This window comes from Canis aureus, chromosome 5 (assembly GCF_053574225.1).
Source record: "Canis aureus isolate CA01 chromosome 5, VMU_Caureus_v.1.0, whole genome shotgun sequence".
NCBI lineage: Eukaryota > Metazoa > Chordata > Mammalia > Carnivora > Canidae > Canis > Canis aureus.
In genome coordinates this window covers 14,429,079-14,453,730 of record NC_135615.1, presented here as the reverse complement: position 1 = coordinate 14,453,730, position 24,652 = coordinate 14,429,079, and the positions used below count along the sequence as shown (strand labels likewise).

Sequence of the window (24,652 nt, the reverse complement as noted above, 5' to 3'; positions counted from 1 at the left end):
TCAGCCTCCAGTTCCTCTTCCATTCACAGTGATCAAAGCTCACAGGGTGGAGCAGTCGGGGGATAAAATGAAACTGCATACAAAGCACTTGACTCCAGGCCTGTCACTGGAAAATGCTCAAATGATGGATAGCTTCATTAGAATGAGTATAATGTAGGCCAGCAGGGCCTACCACCCATACTCTATAAACAAAATTAGGTTGAGAATGAAAAAACCTATCCTCTTTATATATTTTTTAAAGATTTTATTTATTTATTCATGAGACACACAGAGGGAGGCAGAGACACAGGCAGAGGGAGAAGCAGGCTCCACGTAGGGAGCCCGATGTGGGACTGGATCCCTGGACTCCAGGATCATGCCCTGGGCCGAAGGCAGGCACTCAACCTCTGAGCCCCCCAGGCGTCCCCCTATCCTCTTTATTGCCAAGAAAAATGTTGACAAGTTTGTGTCCTCTGACTTCAGCTCAGAGCTCCGGGCTTCTCATGCACATTTTAGGTAGCTAGTGGGAAAACAGACAAACTCTCAAGGACATCATTTTAAACTCCCCACATTTGGGGGGGGGGGGCACTGTGACAAAATGTGCCCAGATGCATCCAGGGGAGCAGACCTCCGGCCTCCCTGCTGACCACCAACCTGCCTCCCACCAGCCTCCCTGAGCTTCCCTTCACCACAGGCCGCGTGGGCTTCCGGAAGCAGGTGAAGACGCAGGTGAAGACGGGTGACTGTTCCCCCTTATCCTGGCAGGGTATTCACAAATCTGTGAGCCAAGGGGCTGTCTCAGGGCTGTCTGGGTGGGTGCCAGAGGATGGGTGAAACAATAGAGAACAAGCGCCGGGGCCATTTTCTTTTCTGAAAAGATCTTCATTTCCACGCTAATTACAATTTCTGGCCTGCCTCAGTTTCAGATGTAGCCTTATTTGCCGAGTTGTCTGGCAAATGGCTCCTGGCGTGCTTCCTCCACCTCCTTTTTCTTGGCCAGACATGGCCAGTCATAAATTGACAGGGAAAAACACAGCTCTTCAAATTATTTTAGTGTCAAGGGTTATTATGGAGCTCAGGACAAATCCCAAACAGGTCTCAGCTGCTACGGATACTGACCTCAACTTTCCTAGCTCACCTTCATCCCTCTTTGCTGACTGCAAATGGGTTCCTTCTTCCTCAAACCTTACCACGCTGCTCCACAAACCTAGGACCACATGAAGGCTAGAACCAGACCCTGTGGGAACCAGAGGCCTCTTACCAAGGGCTGGACTAACCCTCCCATCTGAAATGCCTTATTCTAGTACCTAATGAGGCAAAAGCAGCGGATGCCTGAGCTGTGGGGCTGCCTGATATGAATGGAGGTGGGGGGATTTGCAGGTGGAGTTAGAGGATGAAAGGAAGGTATTCTGGGCAGGGCGAAGCATGGCAGTAGAAAGAGCATCCACAGTGAGGGTGGTTTCATGAGACCTGTAGCTCCAGGCTTCAGACTGCAGAGGCCAGAGTTTGTCTTTAGTACATTAGGTCCAAACCAGGAGTCGTGTTAGGTTTTCAAGCACAGAAATAAGGATGAAAACACATTTTTTTCACGGGTGGGAATGGGAGTTAGGTTCAGTGTACTGAAAGGCTCAGCCTCCTTATCTGAAAGCAAGGGACTCCATGGGTGTGCATCCCTGGCCTTCCAGCCCCTTCATCCTCGAACCTCCTCTAACCTCCTATGACTTTTAAGATTGCAAATTGATGTATTTCAAATGGATCCATGTTGCATATGGTGCAATTCATCAGGTGGTCTGTGTCTTGTAGCTAAAGGGGGGAGGAGGGGAGAAATTACCTAAAATGATGAGGGAAACAAGCTTGGAATGCAAGGGATGCAGACTGACTCATTTCATGTCAGTGCTTTCTCTTAAGACTGAAGACAGGTCCCAAGTGAGAAGAAGTGCGTTCACTTAAGAAGACTGACCTCTACATTCTAATAAAAGGGTTCGTTTTTATCTTCAGCTTCTTACTCTTTCTGTTGGGAGAAAGTCACACTTAGGGCTGCCGCGTTCTGTCAAGAGAACAAGCATCCTGCGGGCTACAAAGGATCTTGGGAAATGGGCAGTACCTTGACCTTTAGAGATGAGAGCATCCTGATTGGCAGCTGTGTTGCCCTCTCCCCAGGGTCAGCAGGGTCATAATTGCAGAAGAAACAGAAAGGCAGGTGATCAAACAAGCCCGCCGCAGCCCCAGGCCCTGGAAGGGGGGGGGGGGGCGCCAGGGAGGCGGGTGCTTGGGGCTAGGTTCCCGCGGGTCAGGCGGCCCGCCGATCGGGGTGCACCGGGCCCCGCCAGAGGGTGCTGTGGGGGCAGAGGGGGCAGGGCGGGAGGGCAGGGCGCGGGCCTGGACGTGGCGCTGGAGGGGCCCGGGCCGTCCCCGGCCGTGCGCGCTCGTGCCCCCCCTGCTGGCGGGCAGGACCGTGGGGCTCCGGGGCGTCTCGGGGGAAGCCGCCCCAGCACCCCGACCTGGGGCCGACTGCTGGGGGAGGGGGCGCCTGTCCGCGGCCGCCCGCCTGGGCCGTGACCACCCGGGCACCCGGTGCGGGCGCGCACAGCGGGGCTCGAGCAGCCAGGCCTCGGGAGCAGCTCTCCACCGCCCGCCAAGGCAGCTTCTCTCCGGGCAGCATCCACCCAGGCCTGTCGGGAAACCCTGCGCGTCCTACTAATACGCTTGGACACATTCGAGGCCATAAAAGCCACACCGAAGTCCCGGAGGGGGACCGGGTGTCTTTCAGTCTCCAGCACGGCGGCCCGGCCCCCGGGTGGCGGCATAACGAGCGTTTACCGAGCCGGGGCCGCCGCGGCGGGGGCGGTAACCACGGCGACCGCGCGGGCCTCGCCCCGCCCCCTGCCCGGCTTCCGCCGCCCGCGGCTCCGCCCCGCCCCGGCCGCCCCGCCTCCCCACGCTCCCCATTGGCCGCCGGCTCCGGCGCTCCCCGAAGCCACCAATCATCGGCCGCGTCTCCTTACAAAGGGTAGAGAGACCCCTCCTCCCCGAAGCCGTGCTCTGACCCGGGAAGCAGGGCTGATGGCTTCATTGAGTTTAACGCGAACTCCAATCGGAGAGGCAAAACGCGAACACGATTATCTAATCGCATTTACATAAAGGATCCATACGTGAGCCCCGAGCAGCCCCTAGTAGTCAGCCCTGGAAGGGTTTCTGCGGGCGAAGAGCCGTCAGCTTACGCCCATGCTGTGTACATACCGGTGCACTCCCGTCGGGTTCCATCACCACCCGATTCCCTGTCACTTCCTATCTGGGGGGCGGGGGGGGGGGGCTCTGTTGCCTCAGTTTACAGAGGACTGGACGTCTATTGGGACCCTTCCAACTCCAAATTTCTATGAGCTGCGGAAGCTGAGTCACCCCCTGGGAGCCAGTGCTGTTTAGCATTCAGGCCTTGAACAGAAAATCACCGAATGGGAGTCTGGTTTGACTTTGTTTTTTTCTTTCCTTCTGTCTGCAGAGGAAGAAAGAGCTGTCTCATTCCCCTTTACCAGAGGGGGTGGGGTGGTGAGGGGAATCAATAGGTGTTTAATCTGCAAGGGAGATGAATTTCCCATCCAACCCAAGGAGATGTGGAATAGCTCTGGGCTGAGGATTGATTGAAGTGTCAGATGCCAGAGCCTGCAGGGACGATAAACAATCAGCACCCCGTTGCCTTATGGATAAGAAGTCTCAGGCCCAGAGATGCTAGGGGACTTGCATCGGGCAGCCCAGCTTTCAGAGCAGAAATACTGTGTCCTTTCTGCCCCATCATGCGGGACAGCTCAGACCATTTGCTTTCCCCTGGGAGCCCCGGTTTGCTTCTTCCTTCTCTCATACCGTCCAGCAATAATTGGCAACGTACAAATCCAGTCCCCAGAAACTGGAGGCAAGGACCCAGCTGAGTTTTTGGAGAGTAGCCAAGGTAGATTCCTTGAAAAACAAAGAAGCTGCCTTTAACTTGGGCACAGTCCGAAACTCTGGAGCATTCCAGTGATTCTGCAACTCATAGGCTTTCGCTTTGCAGGACTCGCAGATGATTTCACAAGCTTTCCAGACCTTAAAAGGCAGAGTGATGAAGCATTAGGTCAGCAGCAGGGTGGCTAGTGGCTGGATTCTCTCATTCCCCAAATATCCCAAACCCACAACACAGAATCAGTTGGATTTGGCACCTGTGAAGTCTTGCAGTCATCCGAGGATAGATTTCCTCATTTTACCAAACCCACGTCACCTCATTCCCTGTACCTACAGCTTGTGCCACCTCCTCTACCCCAGCCATCAGGGCATTTGCCGAACTCATTTACTACAATCTCATCAAACAGGAAAGGCTTTTGTGAGGCAAGGGAAGAATCTCAGAAGCTTTCCTCTGGCCTCTTCTTGCCTGCTGTCTCTGCCCATCTCTGCCCCAGGATGCAGCCACCTGCCTCCCCCACCACAGGTACCAAATCAAAACAGCTTTCAGGTAGTGTTCTTCTAGTCTTCTGGTTAATTTCTAAAATCCAACTTTTCCTTTTGCTTCAGAATATCTTCAACACTGTTCTCAAACACACAAGCAGCCAAACTGGTTAACCATCTGCACAGAAATTGGAAGTTCATGGTGATGTCTAACCATAGGAAGAAGGGAAAGGAGGAGGAGGAGAAGAAGAAAAGAAGATAAAGGGCTAAAATGCATCTTTTCCCCGCCCTACAGAGCAAGGTTCAAAGTCTTTTCTACCCGAGTTCAAAGCAGAGCCTGTCCCATCAGTAATTGGCAAAAGCTTCGAGCACCTATTCTGGGCTGGCACTGGAGGTATACTGGCAAACAAGCCAGACTAGGCAAACACTCACCCCTACAGCACTGAGGCTCCCGGCTGCAGTGGCAGCCTGCTGGTGGAGGTACCTAGTGCGGTAATAGTGTGACACATTTAGTTGGACACTGAGGGAACAGAAAGGAGGGCAGAGGGCTGGAGCAAAGTACTCAGAGGTAGTACGGTGGTAGGAGGTGAAGTTGGAAGGGAAGGCAGGCCCAGATCTTGCAGAACTTAGTACTCCTATGTAAGGAGCTGGAATTTTAAGTCCAATGAAAAACAATCACAGGGTTTTAAGCCAGGGAGAGGCATGAGCTGATTTACATCTCTAAACACCACTCCAGCTGTTATGTGGCTAATGGACTGTAGCATTATCTAGAGAGGACTCTTCTTGGCGTGAGGAAAAGCAATCCATTCTTGATCTGGAGTCGACATCCCCATTCTGGACTTTAAATTGCCCCAGGAGGGAACACTGGTAGGAAGTAGTTAGTCCACCCAGTCTAGCTTGAGGGTACTACTGATTTTTGGCCTTTAGGTTTACAAATCAGTATCTTCTGACTTCTTTGGAATGAACCTCTGGGCAAGTGGACAAAAATTAGTTTCTGAGCCCACAAAGCTCTGAACTAGATTCTGTCCAAAGTTCCACCCACCTGTGAGGTCGTATGAACAGGTCAGAGCCCATAAACCCCTCCCAGCTGCAGCCATGTGCTTTAAAATATTCTCATGTTTATGGATTGAAAAAAATGAGTGAATGAATGAACAAGTGAAAAACAAATACATGGCTGGCAGGTTGGCTAGAATGGTGGGTGGAAGGAATCAGTGTGTATATGTGTGTGTGTATGTGTGTGTGTGTGTGTGTGTGTGTGTGTGTGTGCATGGAGCAAGAGAAAGTTTGGGCAAATTAGAGATAGACAGGGTAAGGTCTCAGAGAATAGGGAGAAGACAAATCAAGAGGGCCAGTGGAGATGTTAATCTGGCCCCCCTACTGATTCTGGAAGATTCCTCAATAAGCCTTCCAGTCTCTTTGGTTGCCTGGACACCTGCACAAATGACGTGAAGCAAGTGGTCACCATCTCCTCGAGTCCTTTGCTCTTGGAGGGCAAGTTCAATCATCCTCTCTTCAGACTCTACAGCTACATTCACCCCTCCCTGGGCCTACAGATTTTCCACCCCTCCCCATGACCGCCTTCCAGCTCTGGGTAGGGTTAGGAGGACCCAGGGATGCTAGGTGAGGGTTCCCTGTGGGGCCAGAGCCCTCCCACCCCCATTGCAAGGCTAGTCCTCTGACTCTCAGGGACCCACTTGCACAAAGATGGGGTTAGATGGTACCAAAAAGCCTCATCTGACCAAGTCATCATCCCCCACTTCCACATTGTGCCTCAAGAAGGGAATCCAAGACCCAATACAACACCTTCAACTGGGCAGCACTCTGGGCCTCCAGAGAAAAAAAGCTTTGTAGGGAACATGTCACTGGCTTAGCAAGACCAGGAAACAGATAACTCAGTCCCACCATTTTGCTGTGAGCCCACTCTGCTGGGAAAATCTGGCTTTTCTGATTCTGGTGGGAAGTCCCACTCTGCTCTGTTAGCCAAAGGCCAAGGCACCAGTAACAAGAAGATGCAGGCCCTGAAAGCATTCTGTGAGGTTTGCTTTTGTTCTCATGCAAGGTTTCCAGCAGGAGATAAATGCTTTCCACATGGCCTGAGAGTGGAGGAGGCTTCTTTCCACTTGCTTTTGATCCTTAGACACTGTAGCGTGTAAACAATCATCATCCCACAGACAGTTTCCAGAAACAGAACCTCGCTTACTGACCTCCTACACCCACCTCTGAACAAGACAACCATGTTCCCACACCACCCTGCACCACCCCACTGGCTGACGACCCAGGAGCCATGCCCCTAAGTCCCCAGGGAGCTCATGATCCAGAGAGAAAAGGCGTGAAGCAAAGGATGCCCTGGATGGCCATTTTCTGTGGTCCCTTGGGCTCCCTGCCCAAAACTGTCTTCCTCAGAACCCTCTGGGCTCCACGAGTGCCCTGAGACAGACCACAGCCCTCCCCTCCTACTAGCGTGAAATCAGATTCAAACACACACACCCGCTGGTGGGGGATGAACGTTCTCATTGATGGCGGTGGACACATGGATTATTACAGATTTACTCTCTTTCTGTAGTCAATTTGTAATACATAAACATAAAAATATTCCCTTAAAATGAATATACTCTTTGATGAAGCATTTCTGCTTCTAGGAATCTATCCCAGAAAATCAGCCAGAATGTGGCAAAAGGAAAAAAATTTAGAAAAAGCTTAAGTGCCCAACAATAGAGGGTTAAGTGGTCTCTTGTACTTTCAGTCAACACTTACATACTCTTATCAGACATAATTTTTGAGTTCACATCCTGCTATATTTGTTTATAATAAGTTATATATGCATACAACTGAACTAAAAATGGTGTGCACACTACAAAACGTACAGTATGGAAATTTTAACCAATATTCTGAATTTTTTATTTTACTCATTAATACTACAGAAACATTTTGGCTTAGAGTAACATGATTTTGGATATGTGCCATTATTTCTCAAAATCTTATCTCAACACTTGGTGATACAATAATTAAAAGGCCAATATATTTTTATACTTGGTTATAAGAGTTGTCATAATTGAAAACAATCTTTTATAAAGACAGATACAAATAGAAGAAAAGCATAATTGGGAACACTTATTAAAAAATTTATTTTTCATTCTCATATGCTAAGTATACAGAGATTTTTTTTAACCTTTTAGATTTATTTTTTAATAATATTTTTTATTGGTGTTCCATTTGCCAACATACAGAACAACACCCAGTGCTCATCCGGTCAAGTGCCCCCCTCAGTGCCCGCCACCCAGTCACTCCCACCCCCCCACCCTCCTCCCCTTCCACCACCCCTAGTTCATTTCCCAGAGTTAGGAGTCTCTCATGTTCTGTCTCCCTTTCTGTATTTCCTACCCTTTTCTTCTCCCTTCCCTTCTATTCCCTTTCACTATTACTTATATTCCCCAAATGAATGAGACCGTATAATGTTTGTCCTTCTCCGATTGACTTATTTCACTCAGCATAATACCCTCCAGTTCCATCCACGTCGAAGCAAATGGTGGGTATTTGTCGTTTCTAATGGCTGAGGAATATTCCATTGTATACATAGACCACATCTTCTTTATCCATTCATCTTTCGATGGACACCGAGGCTCCTTCCACAGTTTGGCTATTGTGGACAGTATACAGAGATTTTTATTGAAATTAGGCTAAGAGATTTTCTCCTGCTAGCATTTCAATCTATAGATCTTAAATTTTTTGTATTTTACATGAATACATCCAAAATACTAAAAATTTCACTGGAAGATCTTTAAATAAGTTAGTAAATTTAGCTTCCACATTTTAAAGTGGGTATAGGAGAGTTTTTATATATAACTGCACTTTTTGCAGCAATAGAGTCCTATAACACTGGAAACAAAAATGCTCTATTTCTTTCAAAAAGTTTCATGTTTTATTCATTTTTTTAAATGTCACCATAATTTGAAGAGACAAACCCCATATAATTATTTACATATTTTAAAAGCTAAGTAACATAATATAGGAAGCCACAAAAGTTCCTAACTCATTTTTATATTTATTAACTGTTAATTTGCTACACGATACACATCTAACTTTTGTGTACATGAAAGATTTTTTTCATTCTCTATGTCCTTAATATTCTAACATAAGTATTCTGTTATATAAACATATATATTATACAAATCATATATATGTATATAATAATGAATTGATATATAAAATATCATGAAGATTCTACTGTATATTAAAAGCTTCATTTTCTTAACTGAAGCACATCACTGATGCTCAGTGTAGAACTTCCAGCTTCAAATTCTTTGCTGTAGTAGGTTGTCTAAAAATAAATGTCAAGTGCAGTATAAATTATCAGTTGATGTTTGTTGAGCACTTAGTACACGTCAGGCATAGTTTAAGCACCCTACACATATGAATTCATTTACTTTTTGCAACTACCTGTCATGTAGATACAATTATCTCCATTTTACAGGGGAGGAAATGGAGACACAGAGAGGTTAGGTGACTTGCCCATGGTATGGTCACAGAGCTAGCAAGTGGCAGCACGGGATTTTGAACTGTGACCAGGATCCAGGGACAGTGCTGTTCCCCACAACGCTAAACCATTATCTGTGCAATGATGCTCAAGAATCTTGTTGTTGGGGTGCCTGGGTAGCTCAGACCATTAAGCACCAGACTGGATTTCAGCTCAGGTCATGATCTCAGGGTTATAGGATGGAGCCCTGCATCTGGCTCTGTGCTCAACGTGGAGTCGGCTTGAGACTCTTCTTCTCCCTCTGCCTCACCCCTCAAAGATAAATATATAAATATATATAATCTTAAAAAAAAAGAAGAATCTTGTCGAAGCCAAAGCAGGTGCCCTCTCTGCACTTAATACTTACATCATTTGTGTTGTTGTTGTTTTAACCATTACTGAAAACCTCGTTGAATATTGAGAATATATGTTCTTCAATTATCCTTCCTAGAGTGGCTTACACAAACATAATTCATGTGTTTTGTTTTGTTCTGGAAGCAGAACTTGGCAACTGCCATAATTGAATCCTGTTGGAAACACATGGACTTTCATCCAAGTATGTGGCAACACTCCCACACTGCATTATGTATTCTCATACTTGTTTCTTCAAACATTCAGCAATTGCTTTCCTTGCAGCTTCCAACAGTATTTTCTGACAATTTTGGGCATTTTTGTCATGGTATGTGGCTTTTAAGTTTCTAAACATTTATTAGTTAGTAGTTTAGCAAAAATATTTAAGTACTAAAATATTGCTTGACTTTAAACATCGGTGACATGTTGGGATTTACCCTTATAGCTCGATGTCTATATTTTAATGTCTTGCCTATGGTGATAGTCTCATTAGCTAATATCTCTGTATATAATACACAGCTAAGGTAAGGCCATCATGAGTGAAATGACTATATATCCATTATTCACATAATCTTCACATAATATTAATACACTTTCGCCTGACTTTTCAGATCTGATGATATTGGAGCATTTTTCTTTTACATCTAATAAGAATTATGACATGCCAGAAGTTCAAGAAGAATCCACTCTGCCATTTTCTGGTTCTCTTCTCATGCACTGTGTTTTCTTTGCAGGAAGATGTTTAGGCCACCTGTTCATTTTATAAAGGTTAAAAGTTAAAAGAATATAATCGGGCAAAATCTCTTTAACCTAGACTCATGAACTGCAGTAAGCTGCAATTTGCCAGAAGCAAACAACACCGTGGGGGTGCCACTGCCCACCCCCAGGACCCACAGGTGCCACAGGTAGCCATGGGACTAGCTGGCCGGGAATAACACCAGGGCGAGTCCAGCAGTTAGAGTATCAGTAGACTGTAAGTTCTCTTATGTTTGGATAAAAACTCATATGAAAGGAAGTTGTAGTATCTTCTTCCCTCATTCCAGTGGACTGGCTTGCATGCACCCCCAGCTTGGGGACCACTAGGGACCACTTTGCAGTTATTAAAAATTATGTTAGAGAAGACTACCTATAAAGACGTGGGAAAATAGTCACAGCATTATGAATGGTAAAAGTTTCAAAAACACGGATGCCCAGGTGGCTCAGTGGCTGAGTGTCTGCCTTTGGCTCAGGGGGTGATCCCAGGGTCCTGGGATGTAGTCCCACATCGGGCTCCCCACGGGGAGCCTGCTTCTCCTTCTGCCTGTGTCTCTGCCTCTCTCTGTGTCTCTCATGAATAAATGAATAAAATCTTTAAAAAAATTTTATTTTAAGTTTCAAAACCAGGATATACAGGATAATTTAATTTTATACCTTAAAGTGTATACACACACATATGACAGTTATTCATATAAATGGCAAGGGCAAATCAAAATGTTTGTCTAATAATACTCCTGCTCATCTGCACCTGAACCAAGCTGCACCTTCTGGGGTAAGTGGGTGTGGAGGGAACACAGCACCTCGGGAAGAGCGAGAGGAGGTAGCTGCGGCAGGGATGAGCTCCCAGCATTGGGGGACAGATGAGAGCAGCCCAGTTGAGCCGGGGCCTCCTGATGACTGGATTCTGCCGGCCCTGGTTCTGCCGCCTGTGTGGCTCCCTGCCGTGTCCTCTTCCTGGGATCAGAGACAACAAAATAATAGTAGTATTTATTATCGCTGCTGCCGTGTATGGAGGCCCCAATAAAACCATTGGCCCTTTACACACATCCTTTCTTTAAATCCCATTAACAGCCCCTAAGAGGGCAAGTTCTTTCACCTTCATTTTTTATAGATAAGGACACTGGGCCCCAGAGGTTCAAGTCCCCCTTCGCCCCAGGCCTCAGGGGCAGGGAGCGGAGGAGCTAGGCCCTGGGGCGCCCGGGGTGGACTGTCTGGGACCCTGCGTTCCCTCCCCTCTGCAGCCCTGCATCTGGGCAGATGGTCAGTGGGGAACTTGGACTCCTGTCCCCAGGCCCGCTCTGGGGCCGCCAGCAGCAGCAGGCAGGAGGCTCTCAGGGACACCTCACGAGGCTCCCGGTCCACGGGATGGCCCGCCCAGCCCCCGGCAGGGTTCCCACTCCCGAGGCCGGCCAGGGAGCGCACGTGTGCGTGTGTTCATGTGTGACGGGAGGTGTGTGCGGACGTGTTTTGAGAGGCACACAGACTCTCTCCAGCCCAAACTGGGGATTGAACTTTCATGTGAGGCACCAAAGGCAAAACATGTGCTCTGTACACTTGCCAACTCAGAGCCTCTGCCTCGAGTGGCCTACTTTATGGATGAGAAGAAAAGCCCCACACACGTTTAAGAGGCCACCAGGGGAGCTGATTATGATTTGTAAGAGCAAATGCTGTTACCCACAACTCCGTGTTTATGGATGACCTCTGCTCACTCTCACTAGTGTAAACTCTGCACAAGACACCGTATATATGCGGGCCAACCTAGCACTTGGCGGGCAGACCCAGGCCGCACTGGTCAAGGCGCCGGGAGGAGCGGGGCCCCACGGCGCCCAGATGAGCACTGACACCAAACAAAGGCCGGGAGGACAGCTGCTCCTGCGCGCAGCTGTGTGGCAGTTGATGGAAGGTGACAGATCCCGTTAAGTTATGCAGCTGGGTGCACGCAGAGGAGCCGTGTCCCCGTAAATCAACAACAGGCTCCTGCAAGCCGGGGGCGGGGGGGGGGGGGTGCGGGGGTTGGCACAGGCCCACTGCCTGGGTGAAAAGGAAGAAAAAGAAAGGAGGAAGGGGAGGGTCTGTGATTATCCTACAACTCTTTTTTTTTTTAATTTTTATTTATTCATGAGAGACACACAGAGAGAGGCAGAGACACAGGCAGAGGGAGAAGCAGGCTCCCTGTAGAGAGCCCAATGTGGGACTTGATCCCAGGACCACGGGATCACAAACTGAGCCAAAGGCAGATGCTCAACCACTGAGCCACGGAGGTGTCCCTGTGGTTATCCTACATCTTTGAAAGCCAAACTTTGAGCCCCAGGATCCCCCAGTCACCCAGTCCAGAACCCCTGGGAGAGTCTCAACACTGCCCAACCTGGTGCAGACAGCCTGGGATCTGGAGGGGACACAAGGGTGCTGGTTCTCTCAAGACAGTTTGCCTCTGCTCCTTGATCTGCCTCAGCCTGAAGGCACTGCTCCCCGACAGCCACAATCAACTGATCTGCAAAATGGGCACTGGATTCGCTCCCTCCAGTCCTTCCAGCTTTATCAATCCTGCTTTCAGGACTGTGCAGAGCCTGGGGGTGACATTCCTCCCCGAGCGGTGGAAGACAGGCTATGGACCGCCAGAGCTAGAGAGCTCACAGTAGGCACTGTGCCTGTCATCTCTTTCACTTTGCAGATGAGGAGAGGTCGCAGGCAGGCCCAAGGTTGATGATGGAGCTTGAAAGCAGAGCCCAGGTCTCTCGGAGGCCAGCCTGGGACCCAGTGCCACAAGACGACCAGGTGAGATCTCCTGCTTTGCAGCTGCTACAGTTTGCAATGGCACTTGCTCTAGAAACGATGGCCCTGAAATAAAACCTAACGGATTAATTCCTTAAAAATATGGTGTTTGGCAAAATAAATAAATGTGTAAATAAAGCCTTCCACTCCAGCTATCTTAGTTTTGCTTTGCTTCCCGCCCGCACCCCCATCACCTACTGCCCACAAGGCCGGAATACATAGCTATTATTCACAGAGCAGCGCCGCTCCTGCAGACACCATCAGAGATGCTGAGCCTCTGGGAGAAGGTGAACAACCTCAGTTGTGTTGACTTCCGATACTACAGAAACAAAGGGAAGGGGGAAGTGGGGACAGAAGGGAGAGTAGAGGGAGAGGAAGGGTGGTGAAGGAAGAGCTGTGGCTCCCCCTCTCTTCCACAGCCTGGGGGCTGCCTTGTGCTGCCTACCTATTCTACCTGCAATGCTGTGCACATTTATGAAAAATCACACACACTCTGCTTCCCTCGGGTAACACCCTGTTTAGTATTTAGAAAGGGAAAATCTCTTTTGAGATCTTCTCAAAACTAATGGCAAAGGGGGACACCTAGGTAGCTCAGCGGTTGAGCATCTCCCTTCAGCCCAGGGCATGATCCTGGAGTCCCGAGATCGAGTCCCACATTAGGATCCCTGCAAGGAGCCTGCTTCTCCCTCTGCCTGTGTCTCTGCCTCTCTCCCTCTCTCTCTCTCTCTGTGTGTGTGTGTGTGTCTTTCATGAATAAATAAATAAAATTAAAAAAAGAAAAACTAATGGCAAAGTTGCATGACTATGAATGCACCAATGCCACTGAACGTATGATTACAGATGGTTGAAATGCTTAATTTTATATTACATATATTCCACCACAATTTCTTTAAGATTTCATTTATTTATTCATGAGAGACCCAGAAAGAGAGGCGGAGACACAGGCAGAGGGAGAAGCAGACTCCCTGTAGGGACACCACTGTGGGGCTCAATCCTGGGACCCTGGGGTCATGCCCTGAGCCACCCAGGCATCCCTCCACTACAATTGTTAAAAAGGAAGAAAAACCTAATGGGAATAAAGAGAAGAAAAGTGTTCGATTGTTTCCGAATCTAGCCGCTGGAAAGACTGTCCAAGCTTGCTGGTGCTCATAGGAGGGAGTGGCACCCACGAGGGCACACCTCGGTCGCAGGTACCCTCAAACTTTGAGTCCTCACCCGTAGGAAGCAGGGCAGGTCCGAGGCTCTGTGTCCGCGGGGTGTGCCTGGGCTCTGAGCCTTCGGTCCAGGCTGCATCTACACCCATTCTAGATGAAGGGGGAACAGGTTCTCAGAGGCTGTGTTCCAAGGCCACAACCCTGGGAAGGGTGGATATAAAATTCATCAGCAGAGCTCATGAGCGTGCCAGGTACTGTGCTAGATTCACACATAGACCTTGCCCTCCTGGAAGCCCCAGGAGATGCACCCTTAAGTCCCACCTGTGTGGTCACAGGGCTGGTGGAGGAACCCCAGGAGCACATGGGGGACAGGGGCGGGGGTTGCTGACTCTGAGAAGCTGGGGTGTGAGGACCTGTGCGGGGAAGGCCCCAGGTCAGAAAGTATGTGCCATAGAAGTGACTTGAGAAACACATTATTGGTTCCTCCCAAAGTTAGACACAGATTTATCGTGTGCCCCAGCAGCTCCACTCCTAGGAAATCGACGAGAAAGAATGGAAAGCACCACCTCAAACAGGTGTCTGCACATGCACGTGTACAGCGGCATCATTCACAACAGCCCCCAAGTGGAAGGAGCCGATGAACCGACAAACAGCATGTGGATTGACATGGTCAGTGTGTTATTCAGCCATAAAATGGAAGGAAGCCTCGGAAACCTCATACTAAGTGAAATAAGCCAGACACAGAAGGACAAATACTGTACGATTCCACTTCTGTGAGGCACCTAGAGTAGTGACATTCATAGAGACACATCTGAGGTTCCTAAGCTCTAGACATGAGAACGGGAGTTGTGGTTTAATGCGTATAAAATTGTTTGGAATGGTGAAAAAGTTCTGGGAATGGCTGCACAACATTGTAAATGTACTTAAGGCCACAGAATTACACAATTAAAATGGTAAATTTTGGGTTACATGTATTTTTCCATAATAAAAAAGAGTTTGCCAGTTACTTAACTCCTCGTTAAGTAACAAGGGGAAAAAAACGAACCCTTGTCACCCTCAGATTACATAAGGCGGAGCGAGAAGCCAGAAATAGGTAGGTGGGCTTTTGATTCCTTCAATGGCACACCCGATTTTCAGACCAAGCTGCTCACTGCGGTGAAAAAAATACTGGATAAAATAGAAACAAACTCCTTAAAAGCATCACTAAGCTGACCAGATAGTAACTATCAGGCTAGAACTAAGGGCAATGGAAACCCAGAGGGGTAGAGAGCATTGAAGCACTCAGCTGCTTTGACCTTGAGAGCTGTTGCTAAAATGGACAAACTTGGGCGCCTGGGTGGCTGTCGGTTAAGTATCTGCCTTTGGCTCAGGTCATGATTCCAGGGTCCTGGGATCAAGTCCCACACCTGTCTCCCTGCTAAGTGGGGAGTCTGCTTCTCCCTCTCCCTCTGCCCACCCCTCCCCAGCTCTCACATGCCTCTTTCTCTTTCACAAAAATAAATAAAATCTTTTTAAAAATAAAATAAAATAGACAAACTAAATGGATCTTACCTTAACAGCCTCTTGGGGGCAAAGGAACGGAAACCAAGGCCCGGGATTCCCCCAAGACAGGGCAGCCAACAGGACACCCTCTCCCTTGGAAGCTTCCACTTGGGCCCAAGCCCATTCTCCCCGCCTTACATGTGCACACAGCCCAGGGGTCATGGCAAGACGCCTCTGCAGCCAGCAAGCAAGATGAGGGAAAACATGAAAGGAACAACACATCCCTGGGCACCAGCCCTAAACTGGATTAGCAGCCTCGAGTTACAGGGAAATTCGAGCTCAGAATCTGGTGTAGGGCGATCGCAGACGGGCCCAGCCTACTGGACCAGCACAGAGTCAATAAGCATTAGCAGCTAGCATCTCCATCTCCACCTACCCAGTCCCTGCCTCCTCCCAGCCTTTGTGACCTCCTCCGGCTGCACTGGCCTCCTCCCACTTCCTGGAAGCACCCATGGTCTCCTGGCCGCCCCCCCCCCCCCCCCCCCCCCCCCCCGCCAGGCCTTACCCTTGGGGCTCTACATTCTCTCTGGGAGCAGCTAACCTGTACTCATCCTTTTGACCTTGGCTCCACTGACATTTCTGCAGGTAACCTTGCTCTGCCCCCAAGTCTAAGTCAGGCCCCTTGGTAAATACACCTTCATAAAACTTCCTTCCCTGCTTCCAGAGCACTTAAATTAGTTTAGTTTTTTTTTTTAAGGATTTTATTTATTTATTCATGATACATACAGAGAGAGAGGCAGAGACACAGGCAGAGGGAGAAGCAGGCTCCATGCAGGGAGCCTGGCGCGGGACTCGATCCCGGGTCTCCAGGATCACGCCCTGGGCTGAAGGTGGCGCTAAACTGCTGAGCCACCCAGGGATCCCTTAAATTAGTTTTGAATTAGACATTTATTAGTGGGATTATTTGATTAATATCTCTGTCCCTCACAAGACTATAAACACCTTGGTAGCAGAAAATCTATCTGGTAATATTCGTCATAAATTCTAGTATTTAACACATTCAAAATTATTTTTGAATGGCTGAATTGCAGAAGCTCAGAACACAGTTTCTCCCAACTTTGCCACTTTGCCTTTGTCAGGCACTGATCTTTCTGAAATTTAGTTTCTCTTCTTTCATAATGGAATAGTAAGACCTACCCACCTACTTCCCAGGGTTCTTATAAAGTCCAAATAAACCCCAATATATGAACAATGTAAGGAAATTTATTATAGGATTATAGCTGGAGTAATATCAAAGTATGCTATATGACCAACACTTTTTGGGTACTTACTATAAACTAGGCACTATGCAAAGTGTTCCAAATACATTATCTGATTTAATCCTTATTTTAAAAACCGTGAAGAAGATGCTAAGGTTTTTATTCTACGAACAAAGAAATTGAAGTCCTAAGAAGTTCAAGACATCTGCTTCAAGTCCAGTTGAGGAATTTGGGATCTGAACTTAGGTCTCTCTGGTCCCAGTGCCTGCACACTCTTAACCTCCATGCCTCAGTGTCATCCCAGAGCCCCGCTTCGCCAAGCCCTGCTCTGAGGCAGTAACGTCCACTCTGGAACTGACTGGCTGGCTGGTTAGGAATCAAGGAGTGAACATCAGAGGTCCTCTCCTATCCACGTCTTTCCTGAATTCACTAGAACAAACATATCAGAGCACAGCACTGCCTCGTATAAAGAACCTAGATCTGCCGGGCAGACCCAGCTCTGCAAAGCCTTCTGCCTCCTCACAGAATGTTCCCATGATTCTGATGATGGTGCTACTTGCCTCATCTTGTCCAAGATCTGCTTGGTTCAAGATGACTTTACTCTCGCCCTCTGCTTGCAAACAAACAGTTCAAGCAGTCTTCAGGAATCTGAAGATCATGGGAGGAGAGGCTGATACTAGAAGTGTTTTCTCATCTAACCAAAGGTCTTTAAAAATGCTCTTTCAACCTTAAGACAAAAAACCGATTTAAATTTTTGCCACGTTGTCTCCAGATGCAAAAATACTGTTTCCTAAGTTTTTGAATGGAATTACACTTCAGTCTACTTTGGAATCAGCTTACGGTTTCCATTTTGCTCTTTGGAAGGCTGTCATGTGGTTATGACAAAGCTGCTTTCAGCTTCAAACACCCAAGGAGTGGGAAAACCTTCTGTCCAGGGCCTAGCAGAGTGATGTATGTACGTGGTATGTCCTTAAAATCTCTCTGGGTAGTAAAGATAAAGAGTGAAGAGTTCCCACTGCTGTTTTCTAGGACCCTGAGATTAATTCATATAAACAAGAAAAATCCAAAACAGTAAGAGCTCGATGATTATATTTCGAACATCTAAACTAGGTTATGAGTAGATCGCTATTTTACTTTAAACATACGCACACTAAGTTTACTTTCTGCAAAGAGGCATTTCCAGCTTCTACTCCAAGCTCAAGGAAATTAAAACACACACATATCCCATCTCAGACATATTTTCACCAAAGATAATGAACAGAACAGACAAATCAGTCTGACAGGTAATTTACCATTAATGGTTTGATTTCATCAGTCTAGCCACAATGCATTATGAACTAGGAAAATTAGACAAGTCAAGAGCATGATAGTATCAGTGTTTAATGTTTATTTTCCATTACCTGGCAGCACAATTATTCTCAATAAAATATAACCATTTTCTAAGAGAAAAACTTGAAGCAGGTTGGCTCATAAAACAGTAACTATTAAAGTTTCAAGCAGACTCAGCTACTTGGAGAAGGAGACCATGTGCCTTTTATTGATGAGCAGTGTGAAAAACAGACAACAATGCAGACTGATCGCTCTGTTTAGGTGAAATGAAGGGAAACAAGGGCAGTCTCTGCACAAATCACTTCCATACTAAGTGAAAGATGGTTTTCTCCTTCACTTTTGAATGTTATGCAAAATGTAGTCATTTTCAAAATGAGTGGACAGTTCTGTGTTGGTTACCCCAACCCAAAGCAACATAGAACAGAGATCTTGAAAATCTTATGTCGGGCAGCCCGGGTGGCCCAGTGGTTTGGTGCCGCCTACGGCCCGGGGTGTGATCCTGGAAACCCGGGATCGAGTCCCACATCAGGCTCCCTGCATGGAGCCTGCTTCTCCCTCTGCCTGTGTCTCTGCCTTTCTCTCTCTCTCTCTCTCTCTCTCTCTGCTGTCATGAATAAATAAATAAAAGCTTTAAATTTTTTTTTTAAAAAAGAAAGTCTATGTCAATATAGACTAGATCAATAAATATCACACATACTCTGGTGCCTTAAGCTGAAGTATAAACTCATACCAAAGGGATTGAGACAAGAGTCTTAATAGATCTCACTGCCTATCAGACTTCTCAGATACTGAGTTCAAAAATGGGTAAGTTGTTTGAAATTAGTCTTGGATACTACTATACAGAGAGATTTTTTCTTCCTAACGATCTGTTTTGAAGAAAATAGCAGAACACGACCCAGAAAAAAATTAGATTCCTTACATTTTAAATGTAATTGAAATGTTCCTAATTTTACTATTGTCCCTTTAACCAATCCCAAACAAAGCATCTGAGAATTCAAGAAGAGTTTTAGGATAGCATCTTAGGAGTGGAAAGAATTACACCACCAAAGCTGAATGGGGATAAAACAGTTTCTAAGGCTTGATTAGGTCAATCTAGATCTTTCCACCAAGAAGAAGAGTAAATTGAGGGCTGATAGAAAAAGAACAGCAGTAGTAATAATAATAGAGCTATCGTAGGGACTCCAGTGTGTAGAAACTGAAGCACTTACAGTTGAGAATGACTAGATGTCCTGTTTCTCATGCAGCTCTCCCACACTAGTTTAGCACCCAGTGATAATGAATCGCTTAGTACCTTCATGATTGCTATTCCCCTCCTTCCTTGTCCATGTTTCTACTGGCTTGTTGGTCTTTCACTTCTTAATTTCTGAGGGCTCTTTATATATTAGGAAGATTAGCCCTTTGTCTTTGACAGATTCTCTATTTCTTTTGTGTCAGTCTTGGAAAGGTTTTTTATCCCTGGAATTTGTCCATTATATCTAAATCTTCAAATTTACTGGCATGTTTCCATAAAATACTTTTTTAAAGATTTATTTTTAAAATTATTCATTCATTTGAGAGAAAGAGCATGAGTACACACAAGTGGTGGGTGGAGCAGGGGGAGAGGAAGAATCTCCAAAACACTTCACATCCAGCGCAGAGCCAATGGGGGTCTTGACTGAAGGACCCTGAGATCATGACCTGAGCTGAAACCAAGAATCAGACACTTAACCAACTGAGCCATCTAGGCACCCCTCCATAAAATTCTCTTACTATCTTTAAATATCTCTAGAATTTGCGATGACATCACCTCCATTTTTGTGCTTGATATGGACTATTTACTTTCATCAGTTTTATTAGTTTTTTTCAAATGGCTGTTTTTTGGGCTTTACTAATCCCTACTTGTGTGCACTTAACTATTTTTTTCTTTTAATGTCATTACTTCTGTGGGTTTAATTTGTTGTCTTTTGCTTATTTATAGGAGGTGAACTGTCATTTTCAGTATTGTTATAATATTTTTTAATTTCCATTGTAATTTCTTCTCAGACCTCTGAGTTATTTACAAGTGTACTGTTTAATTTCCAAGCATATGTGATTTTTATAGTTCCATTTGATGATTTCTTGTGTAACTCCACACTAGTCAGGGAGCACTCTGTAGGAGTTCACTGAAAGTTGCTGAAATTTTCCTTAACTGCCCAACATTATGTCAATATTGGTAAATGTTAACATGCACTTTAAATGAACATGCACTCTAACACTGAGGGTGAAGTGTTCTACACGTATCAATTAGGGCGAATTAATTAATGGTGTTTACATTTCTATATCCTTGATTTTTCTTCACATGTTCCATCAGTTATTAAGGGAGGTGGTTAAAATTTCTGACCATATTGCGAATATGTCTCTCTTCTTTCAGTTCTGACAGTTCTAGCTTTCCATGTCTTGAGGCTATGTAAATAGCTGCATGAAATTCAGGCTTTTTGTATCTTTCTGATAAACTGGCTCTTTTACCAATATGAATATCTTTATCTCTAGTCATCTTTTTTGCCTTAAGTCTAATCTATAACTGTTTCATTGTTTATGTTTTTTTCATTCTTTTAAACTTTTTTGTGTAGTTGCATGACTCCTGTAAGTTGTATATTTGTAAGTTTTGATTTGGTTTGGTCAAGTAGGACAAACTTTTTTTTTTTTTTAAAGATTTTATTTATTTACTCATAAACAAACAGACACACAGAGAGAGGCAGAAACATAGGCAGAGGGAGATGCAGGCTCTCTACAGGAAGCCAGATGTGGGACTTGATCCCAAGATCCCGGGATCATGACCTGAGCCAACAGCAGATGCCCAACCGCTGAGCCACCCAGGCATCCCTGTATGATAAACTTTTAAGTAAAGCATTTAATCTTTTCACATTTTCTGTATTATTTTTGTTTTGACTTACCATCTATTTTTTTTTAAAGATTTATTTATTTATTTTTTCATGATAGACATACAGAGAGAGAGGCAGAGACACAGGAGGAGGGAGATGCAGACTCCATGCCAGGAGCCCGACGTGGGATTCGATCCTGGGTCTCCAGGATGGCGCCCCGGGCCAAAGGCAGGCGTTAAACCGCTGAGCCACCCAGGGATCCCCACTTACCCATTTGTTTTCTATTTGTTTTCTATTTGTATTTCTATTTTCTATTTTTCCCATCTATCCTACATTACCATTTTTCCCCACCCCCCCTTTTTTATGGTTTTCAGTATTTCATTTCCTTTACTACAGTTTATTAGATTACAGTAAGTCTCCTGATTCATTAAATCTGATATAAATTAGTACTTCCTAATTTATAACTCTAATTTATAACTTCCTAATTTATAACACTTCCTAAACAATGTCAATACCTCAGAATATCTTGGCTCTATTTGCCTCTCATCATTTGTATTACTCTTGTAATATATTTTAGCCATGTGAGCACACACAAGTAAACATATGCATGTGTGCAAGCCCCACAAATCATACCTATATACTTAACTTTTTAGGTAAATTTGTTTTCACTATGTCCCATGTAACCGTTATGTTCAATTCTTTATTTTCTATTCTTTTGTCTTCCTGAGTTTCAGTCTGGATATTTTCTTTTGACATATCTTCTGGTATAATTCTCTCTTCAGCTGTATTTAATACGTAAGCTCACCTTTGAGTTCTTAATTTCAGTTACTTTATTTTTCAGTCCCAGAATTTCCATTTGAATCTTAAAATTTCTAGTTCTCTACTGAAATGCTTGATCTCTTCATTTAATGTCTTGAACATTCTAATCACAGCTTTTATAAAGGACAATTGCAATATCTGGAACTCACGTGTAACTTTCTATTATCTGTTTTTCTCTATTGATTTTCATCAGTTATTGCTTTATTTTCGATTTTTTTTTGAATTAGATATTCTGGATGACCTTATAGTCAAGCATAGAGGGTAAATTACTTTTAAAATTGTAAACACATTCCCACCCTCTTTCTTATTGTGCCATAATTGGCATACAAGGAAATTCAGAGATCCTAATAGTTTGAGGAACTTTGACAAATACATAACTCATGCCCCTATCAAAATATGGCACATTTTATCACTCCTATGCCTCCTTCCCAATAAAGTCCCTTTCCACAGAAATTTCAAGAAATGAAGGTATAAACAAATTGTGGTATACACACATAATGGAATATTGCTCTGCAATAAAAAGATGATACACTCATCATAGGTTCTGGGTCAATCACAAACATTCTGCTGAATCAAAGAAGTTAGACAGAAAAGAGTGGATGTAGTATGGCTGCGTTTACATGGAACCCCGGAAAAAGCCAAATCTAATCTATAGTTATAGAAAGCCCATCAGTGGTTGCTTGAGGCCAGGGACAGAGGACAGGTATTGGCTGAAAAGGGGCACATGGAATTTCTCAGTGATGAAATGTTCTTTGTGTTGTGGTACTGGCTTACACAAGTATATGCATTTTTCAAAACTAATCAAACTGTACATTTAAAGTGGGTTTATTTTATGTAAATTCACCCCAATAATATTTAAAAAGGTTATCAGCTTTCCAAGTTGTTCTTGGCTGGAAGGTCCATCTGATACAAATTAATCTGCCACAGAAGCCAGAGCATGTCTATTAATATAATTTTGTATATGACATCAGCCCTATTGCTTAATATTCTCAGTTCTGTATTATTTGCAGGGTTTAATGCTTTAAGTCATTAACAGATAATTTTAACAACATGGTATTAAGAGAAAGTCTTAGGTCATTCAATAGTATTCTGGTACTATATCACCAAGCTCTTTTATTAATACTCTCAGTATTCAACACCTGGATATCTCTCTAAAAATAACAGATGATAATTTTTATCTGTTTATCCACAGGACATTGTGTACAATTTCATCAAAGTCTTTGCTGAATCTAAGATTATATTTACAGCATTCCTTTCTGGTGAAAGGGATGGTGGATACCATTTTTTAACTTCAGAAAAAATTGTCCATTTTGAGACTTGTGAATATTTTCTCTATTACCTATTGAACATCACTGACCTGTTCTTCTTGGAGTCCACCTGCAAGTTCTTCAGGAAGCAGAAGCATATTAGGATGTAGTTGGCCTTGTCCTGGAGATAGAGTCATTTAAAACTTTTCATGGCTTTTCCTTGTTCTGCAATCATATCCCTGCATTACTTATTTTACACTTTCCTATTTGAAGATTATTCTGTTTGCTGGAGATGTAGGCCTTGTAAGTCTTTATCTGAATATAGCTTAAAAAGCACTCTTAGCAGACGTCAGGATAGTTGAAGGCCTTAATTCAATGGATTATTTCTGTTATATAATCTATATTAAGCAGACATCATTCAATTTTCCAAATAGGTAGGTGGCATCATGTAATTATACTGACGTGCTACATATTTCCTTTTATTTTCTCTTAAATGCCCTTCATCATGCTTCCAATCGTTAGATTCATGTATTTCCTTACAAATAAATGCCTTATTTAGGTATCACACAGCTTGCCTTTCTTATTCAATCTATTTCACTTGGATTGAATCTTACATATATTTCTCCATTTGCATCTGGTATGAAGTGTTACTTTTGAAAATTCTAATACAAATCACATGCTCTTTTTAAACAGATGCCCAAAAGATTTGCTTTTCTTTATACTCTATTTCACTAGACTAGATCTTGGTATTGATTATTTTAAGTATTAGTTATTTGCTGTGCTTTTTCAATATAGAATTTCAATTTCTTTCCTAATTTCAGGTTCTTGAAGTATTTTTATTTTGCTTTTTTTAATTTATTTTTTATTTTTTTTTATGAACTCCTAGTATTTCCATGTTTGATCTTTGCCTATCTTCAATGACACTTTTTAGTTAAAAAAAAAATCTTGGGCAGCCCAGGTGGCTCAGCCTTCAGCCCGGGGCATGATCCTGGAGACCTGGGATGGAGTCTCAGGTCAGGCTCCCTGCATGGAGCCTGCTTCTCCCTCTGCCTGTGTGTCTCTGCCTCTCTCTCTCTCTCTTCTGTTTCTCATGAATAAAATCTTTGACTTAAAAAATTTCTTTAAAAAATTAAAAAAATTTTTCTTTATACTTTAAGGTATTATTGATGTGCTTTTACGTTCCTATGTACAATCTGAAATATTTCCTTCTAATCCTTTCCTGAGTTGTCAAGCTCTTATAATTGTTTTATGTTGTTCTTTCATGTGTTATATGTCATTTCTTAGACTCTGAGTTCCTTTTGCAATAATTGTTTTCTTTTGTGAGCACGTTTCCATTTAACACACACGTTATTGTGCTCTTTATTCTCTAATTTTATATGGGATTTAGCCTTAATACTATTATTTTGCTCATTTTTGTGTAAAATTAATTTTCTTGAAGTTTTGAAACAGGATTCAGGAAAGCTTTGTTAACAGATTCATTCTTGTGTTGTTTTTGCATTGTGTTAAAAAAAATGACAGCTTGATTCCTGGGATTTCCTGGCTCTACTCCCTTCCCCCACTTTGAACTAGACAATCTTTTGGGTCTGGTGTACCTATCCTGTTCAATTTAGATTCCACTCTCAGCAACTTTTCTTCAATGTGACTTGTTCTGAAGAAAGCTCTGGCAAGTTGGTTTTGAGAATTCAGGGAGGCTAGAATGTTTTAGGCCCTCAAGTCCTGATGGTTATATTGTGGTTCT

General features: G+C 44.5%; 1 protein-coding gene and 2 long non-coding RNA genes across 20 annotated transcripts in view; 1 reads left to right on the top strand and 2 right to left on the bottom strand.

Moving 5' to 3' along the window:
- Window positions 1-256: 256 nt before the first annotated feature.
- LOC144313712 (uncharacterized) lies at window positions 257-2,473 on the bottom strand. 2 transcript variants are annotated; one of them, XR_013379339.1, is made up of 3 exons: window positions 2,084-2,473; window positions 1,692-1,990; window positions 257-1,469 (listed from the first exon to the last, which is right to left on the bottom strand). It is a non-coding gene; the product is annotated as an uncharacterized LOC144313712 (long non-coding RNA). The 2 variants fall into 2 exon arrangements; XR_013379338.1 differs by having other exon boundaries at window positions 257-499; window positions 634-1,990; window positions 2,084-2,464.
- Window positions 2,474-2,974: 501 nt separating this feature from the next.
- Window positions 2,975-7,665, top strand: LOC144313711 (uncharacterized). Its single transcript, XR_013379337.1, has 3 exons — window positions 2,975-3,131; window positions 4,320-4,435; window positions 4,519-7,665. It is a non-coding gene; the product is annotated as an uncharacterized LOC144313711 (long non-coding RNA).
- The window catches only part of ARHGAP12 (Rho GTPase activating protein 12), a 154,384-nt gene continuing 133,207 nt past the window's right edge, over window positions 3,476-24,652 (bottom strand). For 5 of the 17 annotated variants that reach the window (XM_077896892.1, XM_077896893.1, XM_077896891.1 and 2 more), the window contains 2 exons: window positions 14,000-14,088; window positions 10,618-10,966 (listed from right to left, as the gene is read on the bottom strand). In XM_077896892.1, coding sequence (XP_077753018.1) covers window positions 10,722-10,966; window positions 14,000-14,088 — 334 coding nt within the window. In that variant the 3' untranslated portion in view covers window positions 10,618-10,721. The other 12 variants (XM_077896896.1, XR_013379334.1, XR_013379335.1 and 9 more) reach the window with 12 other exon arrangements.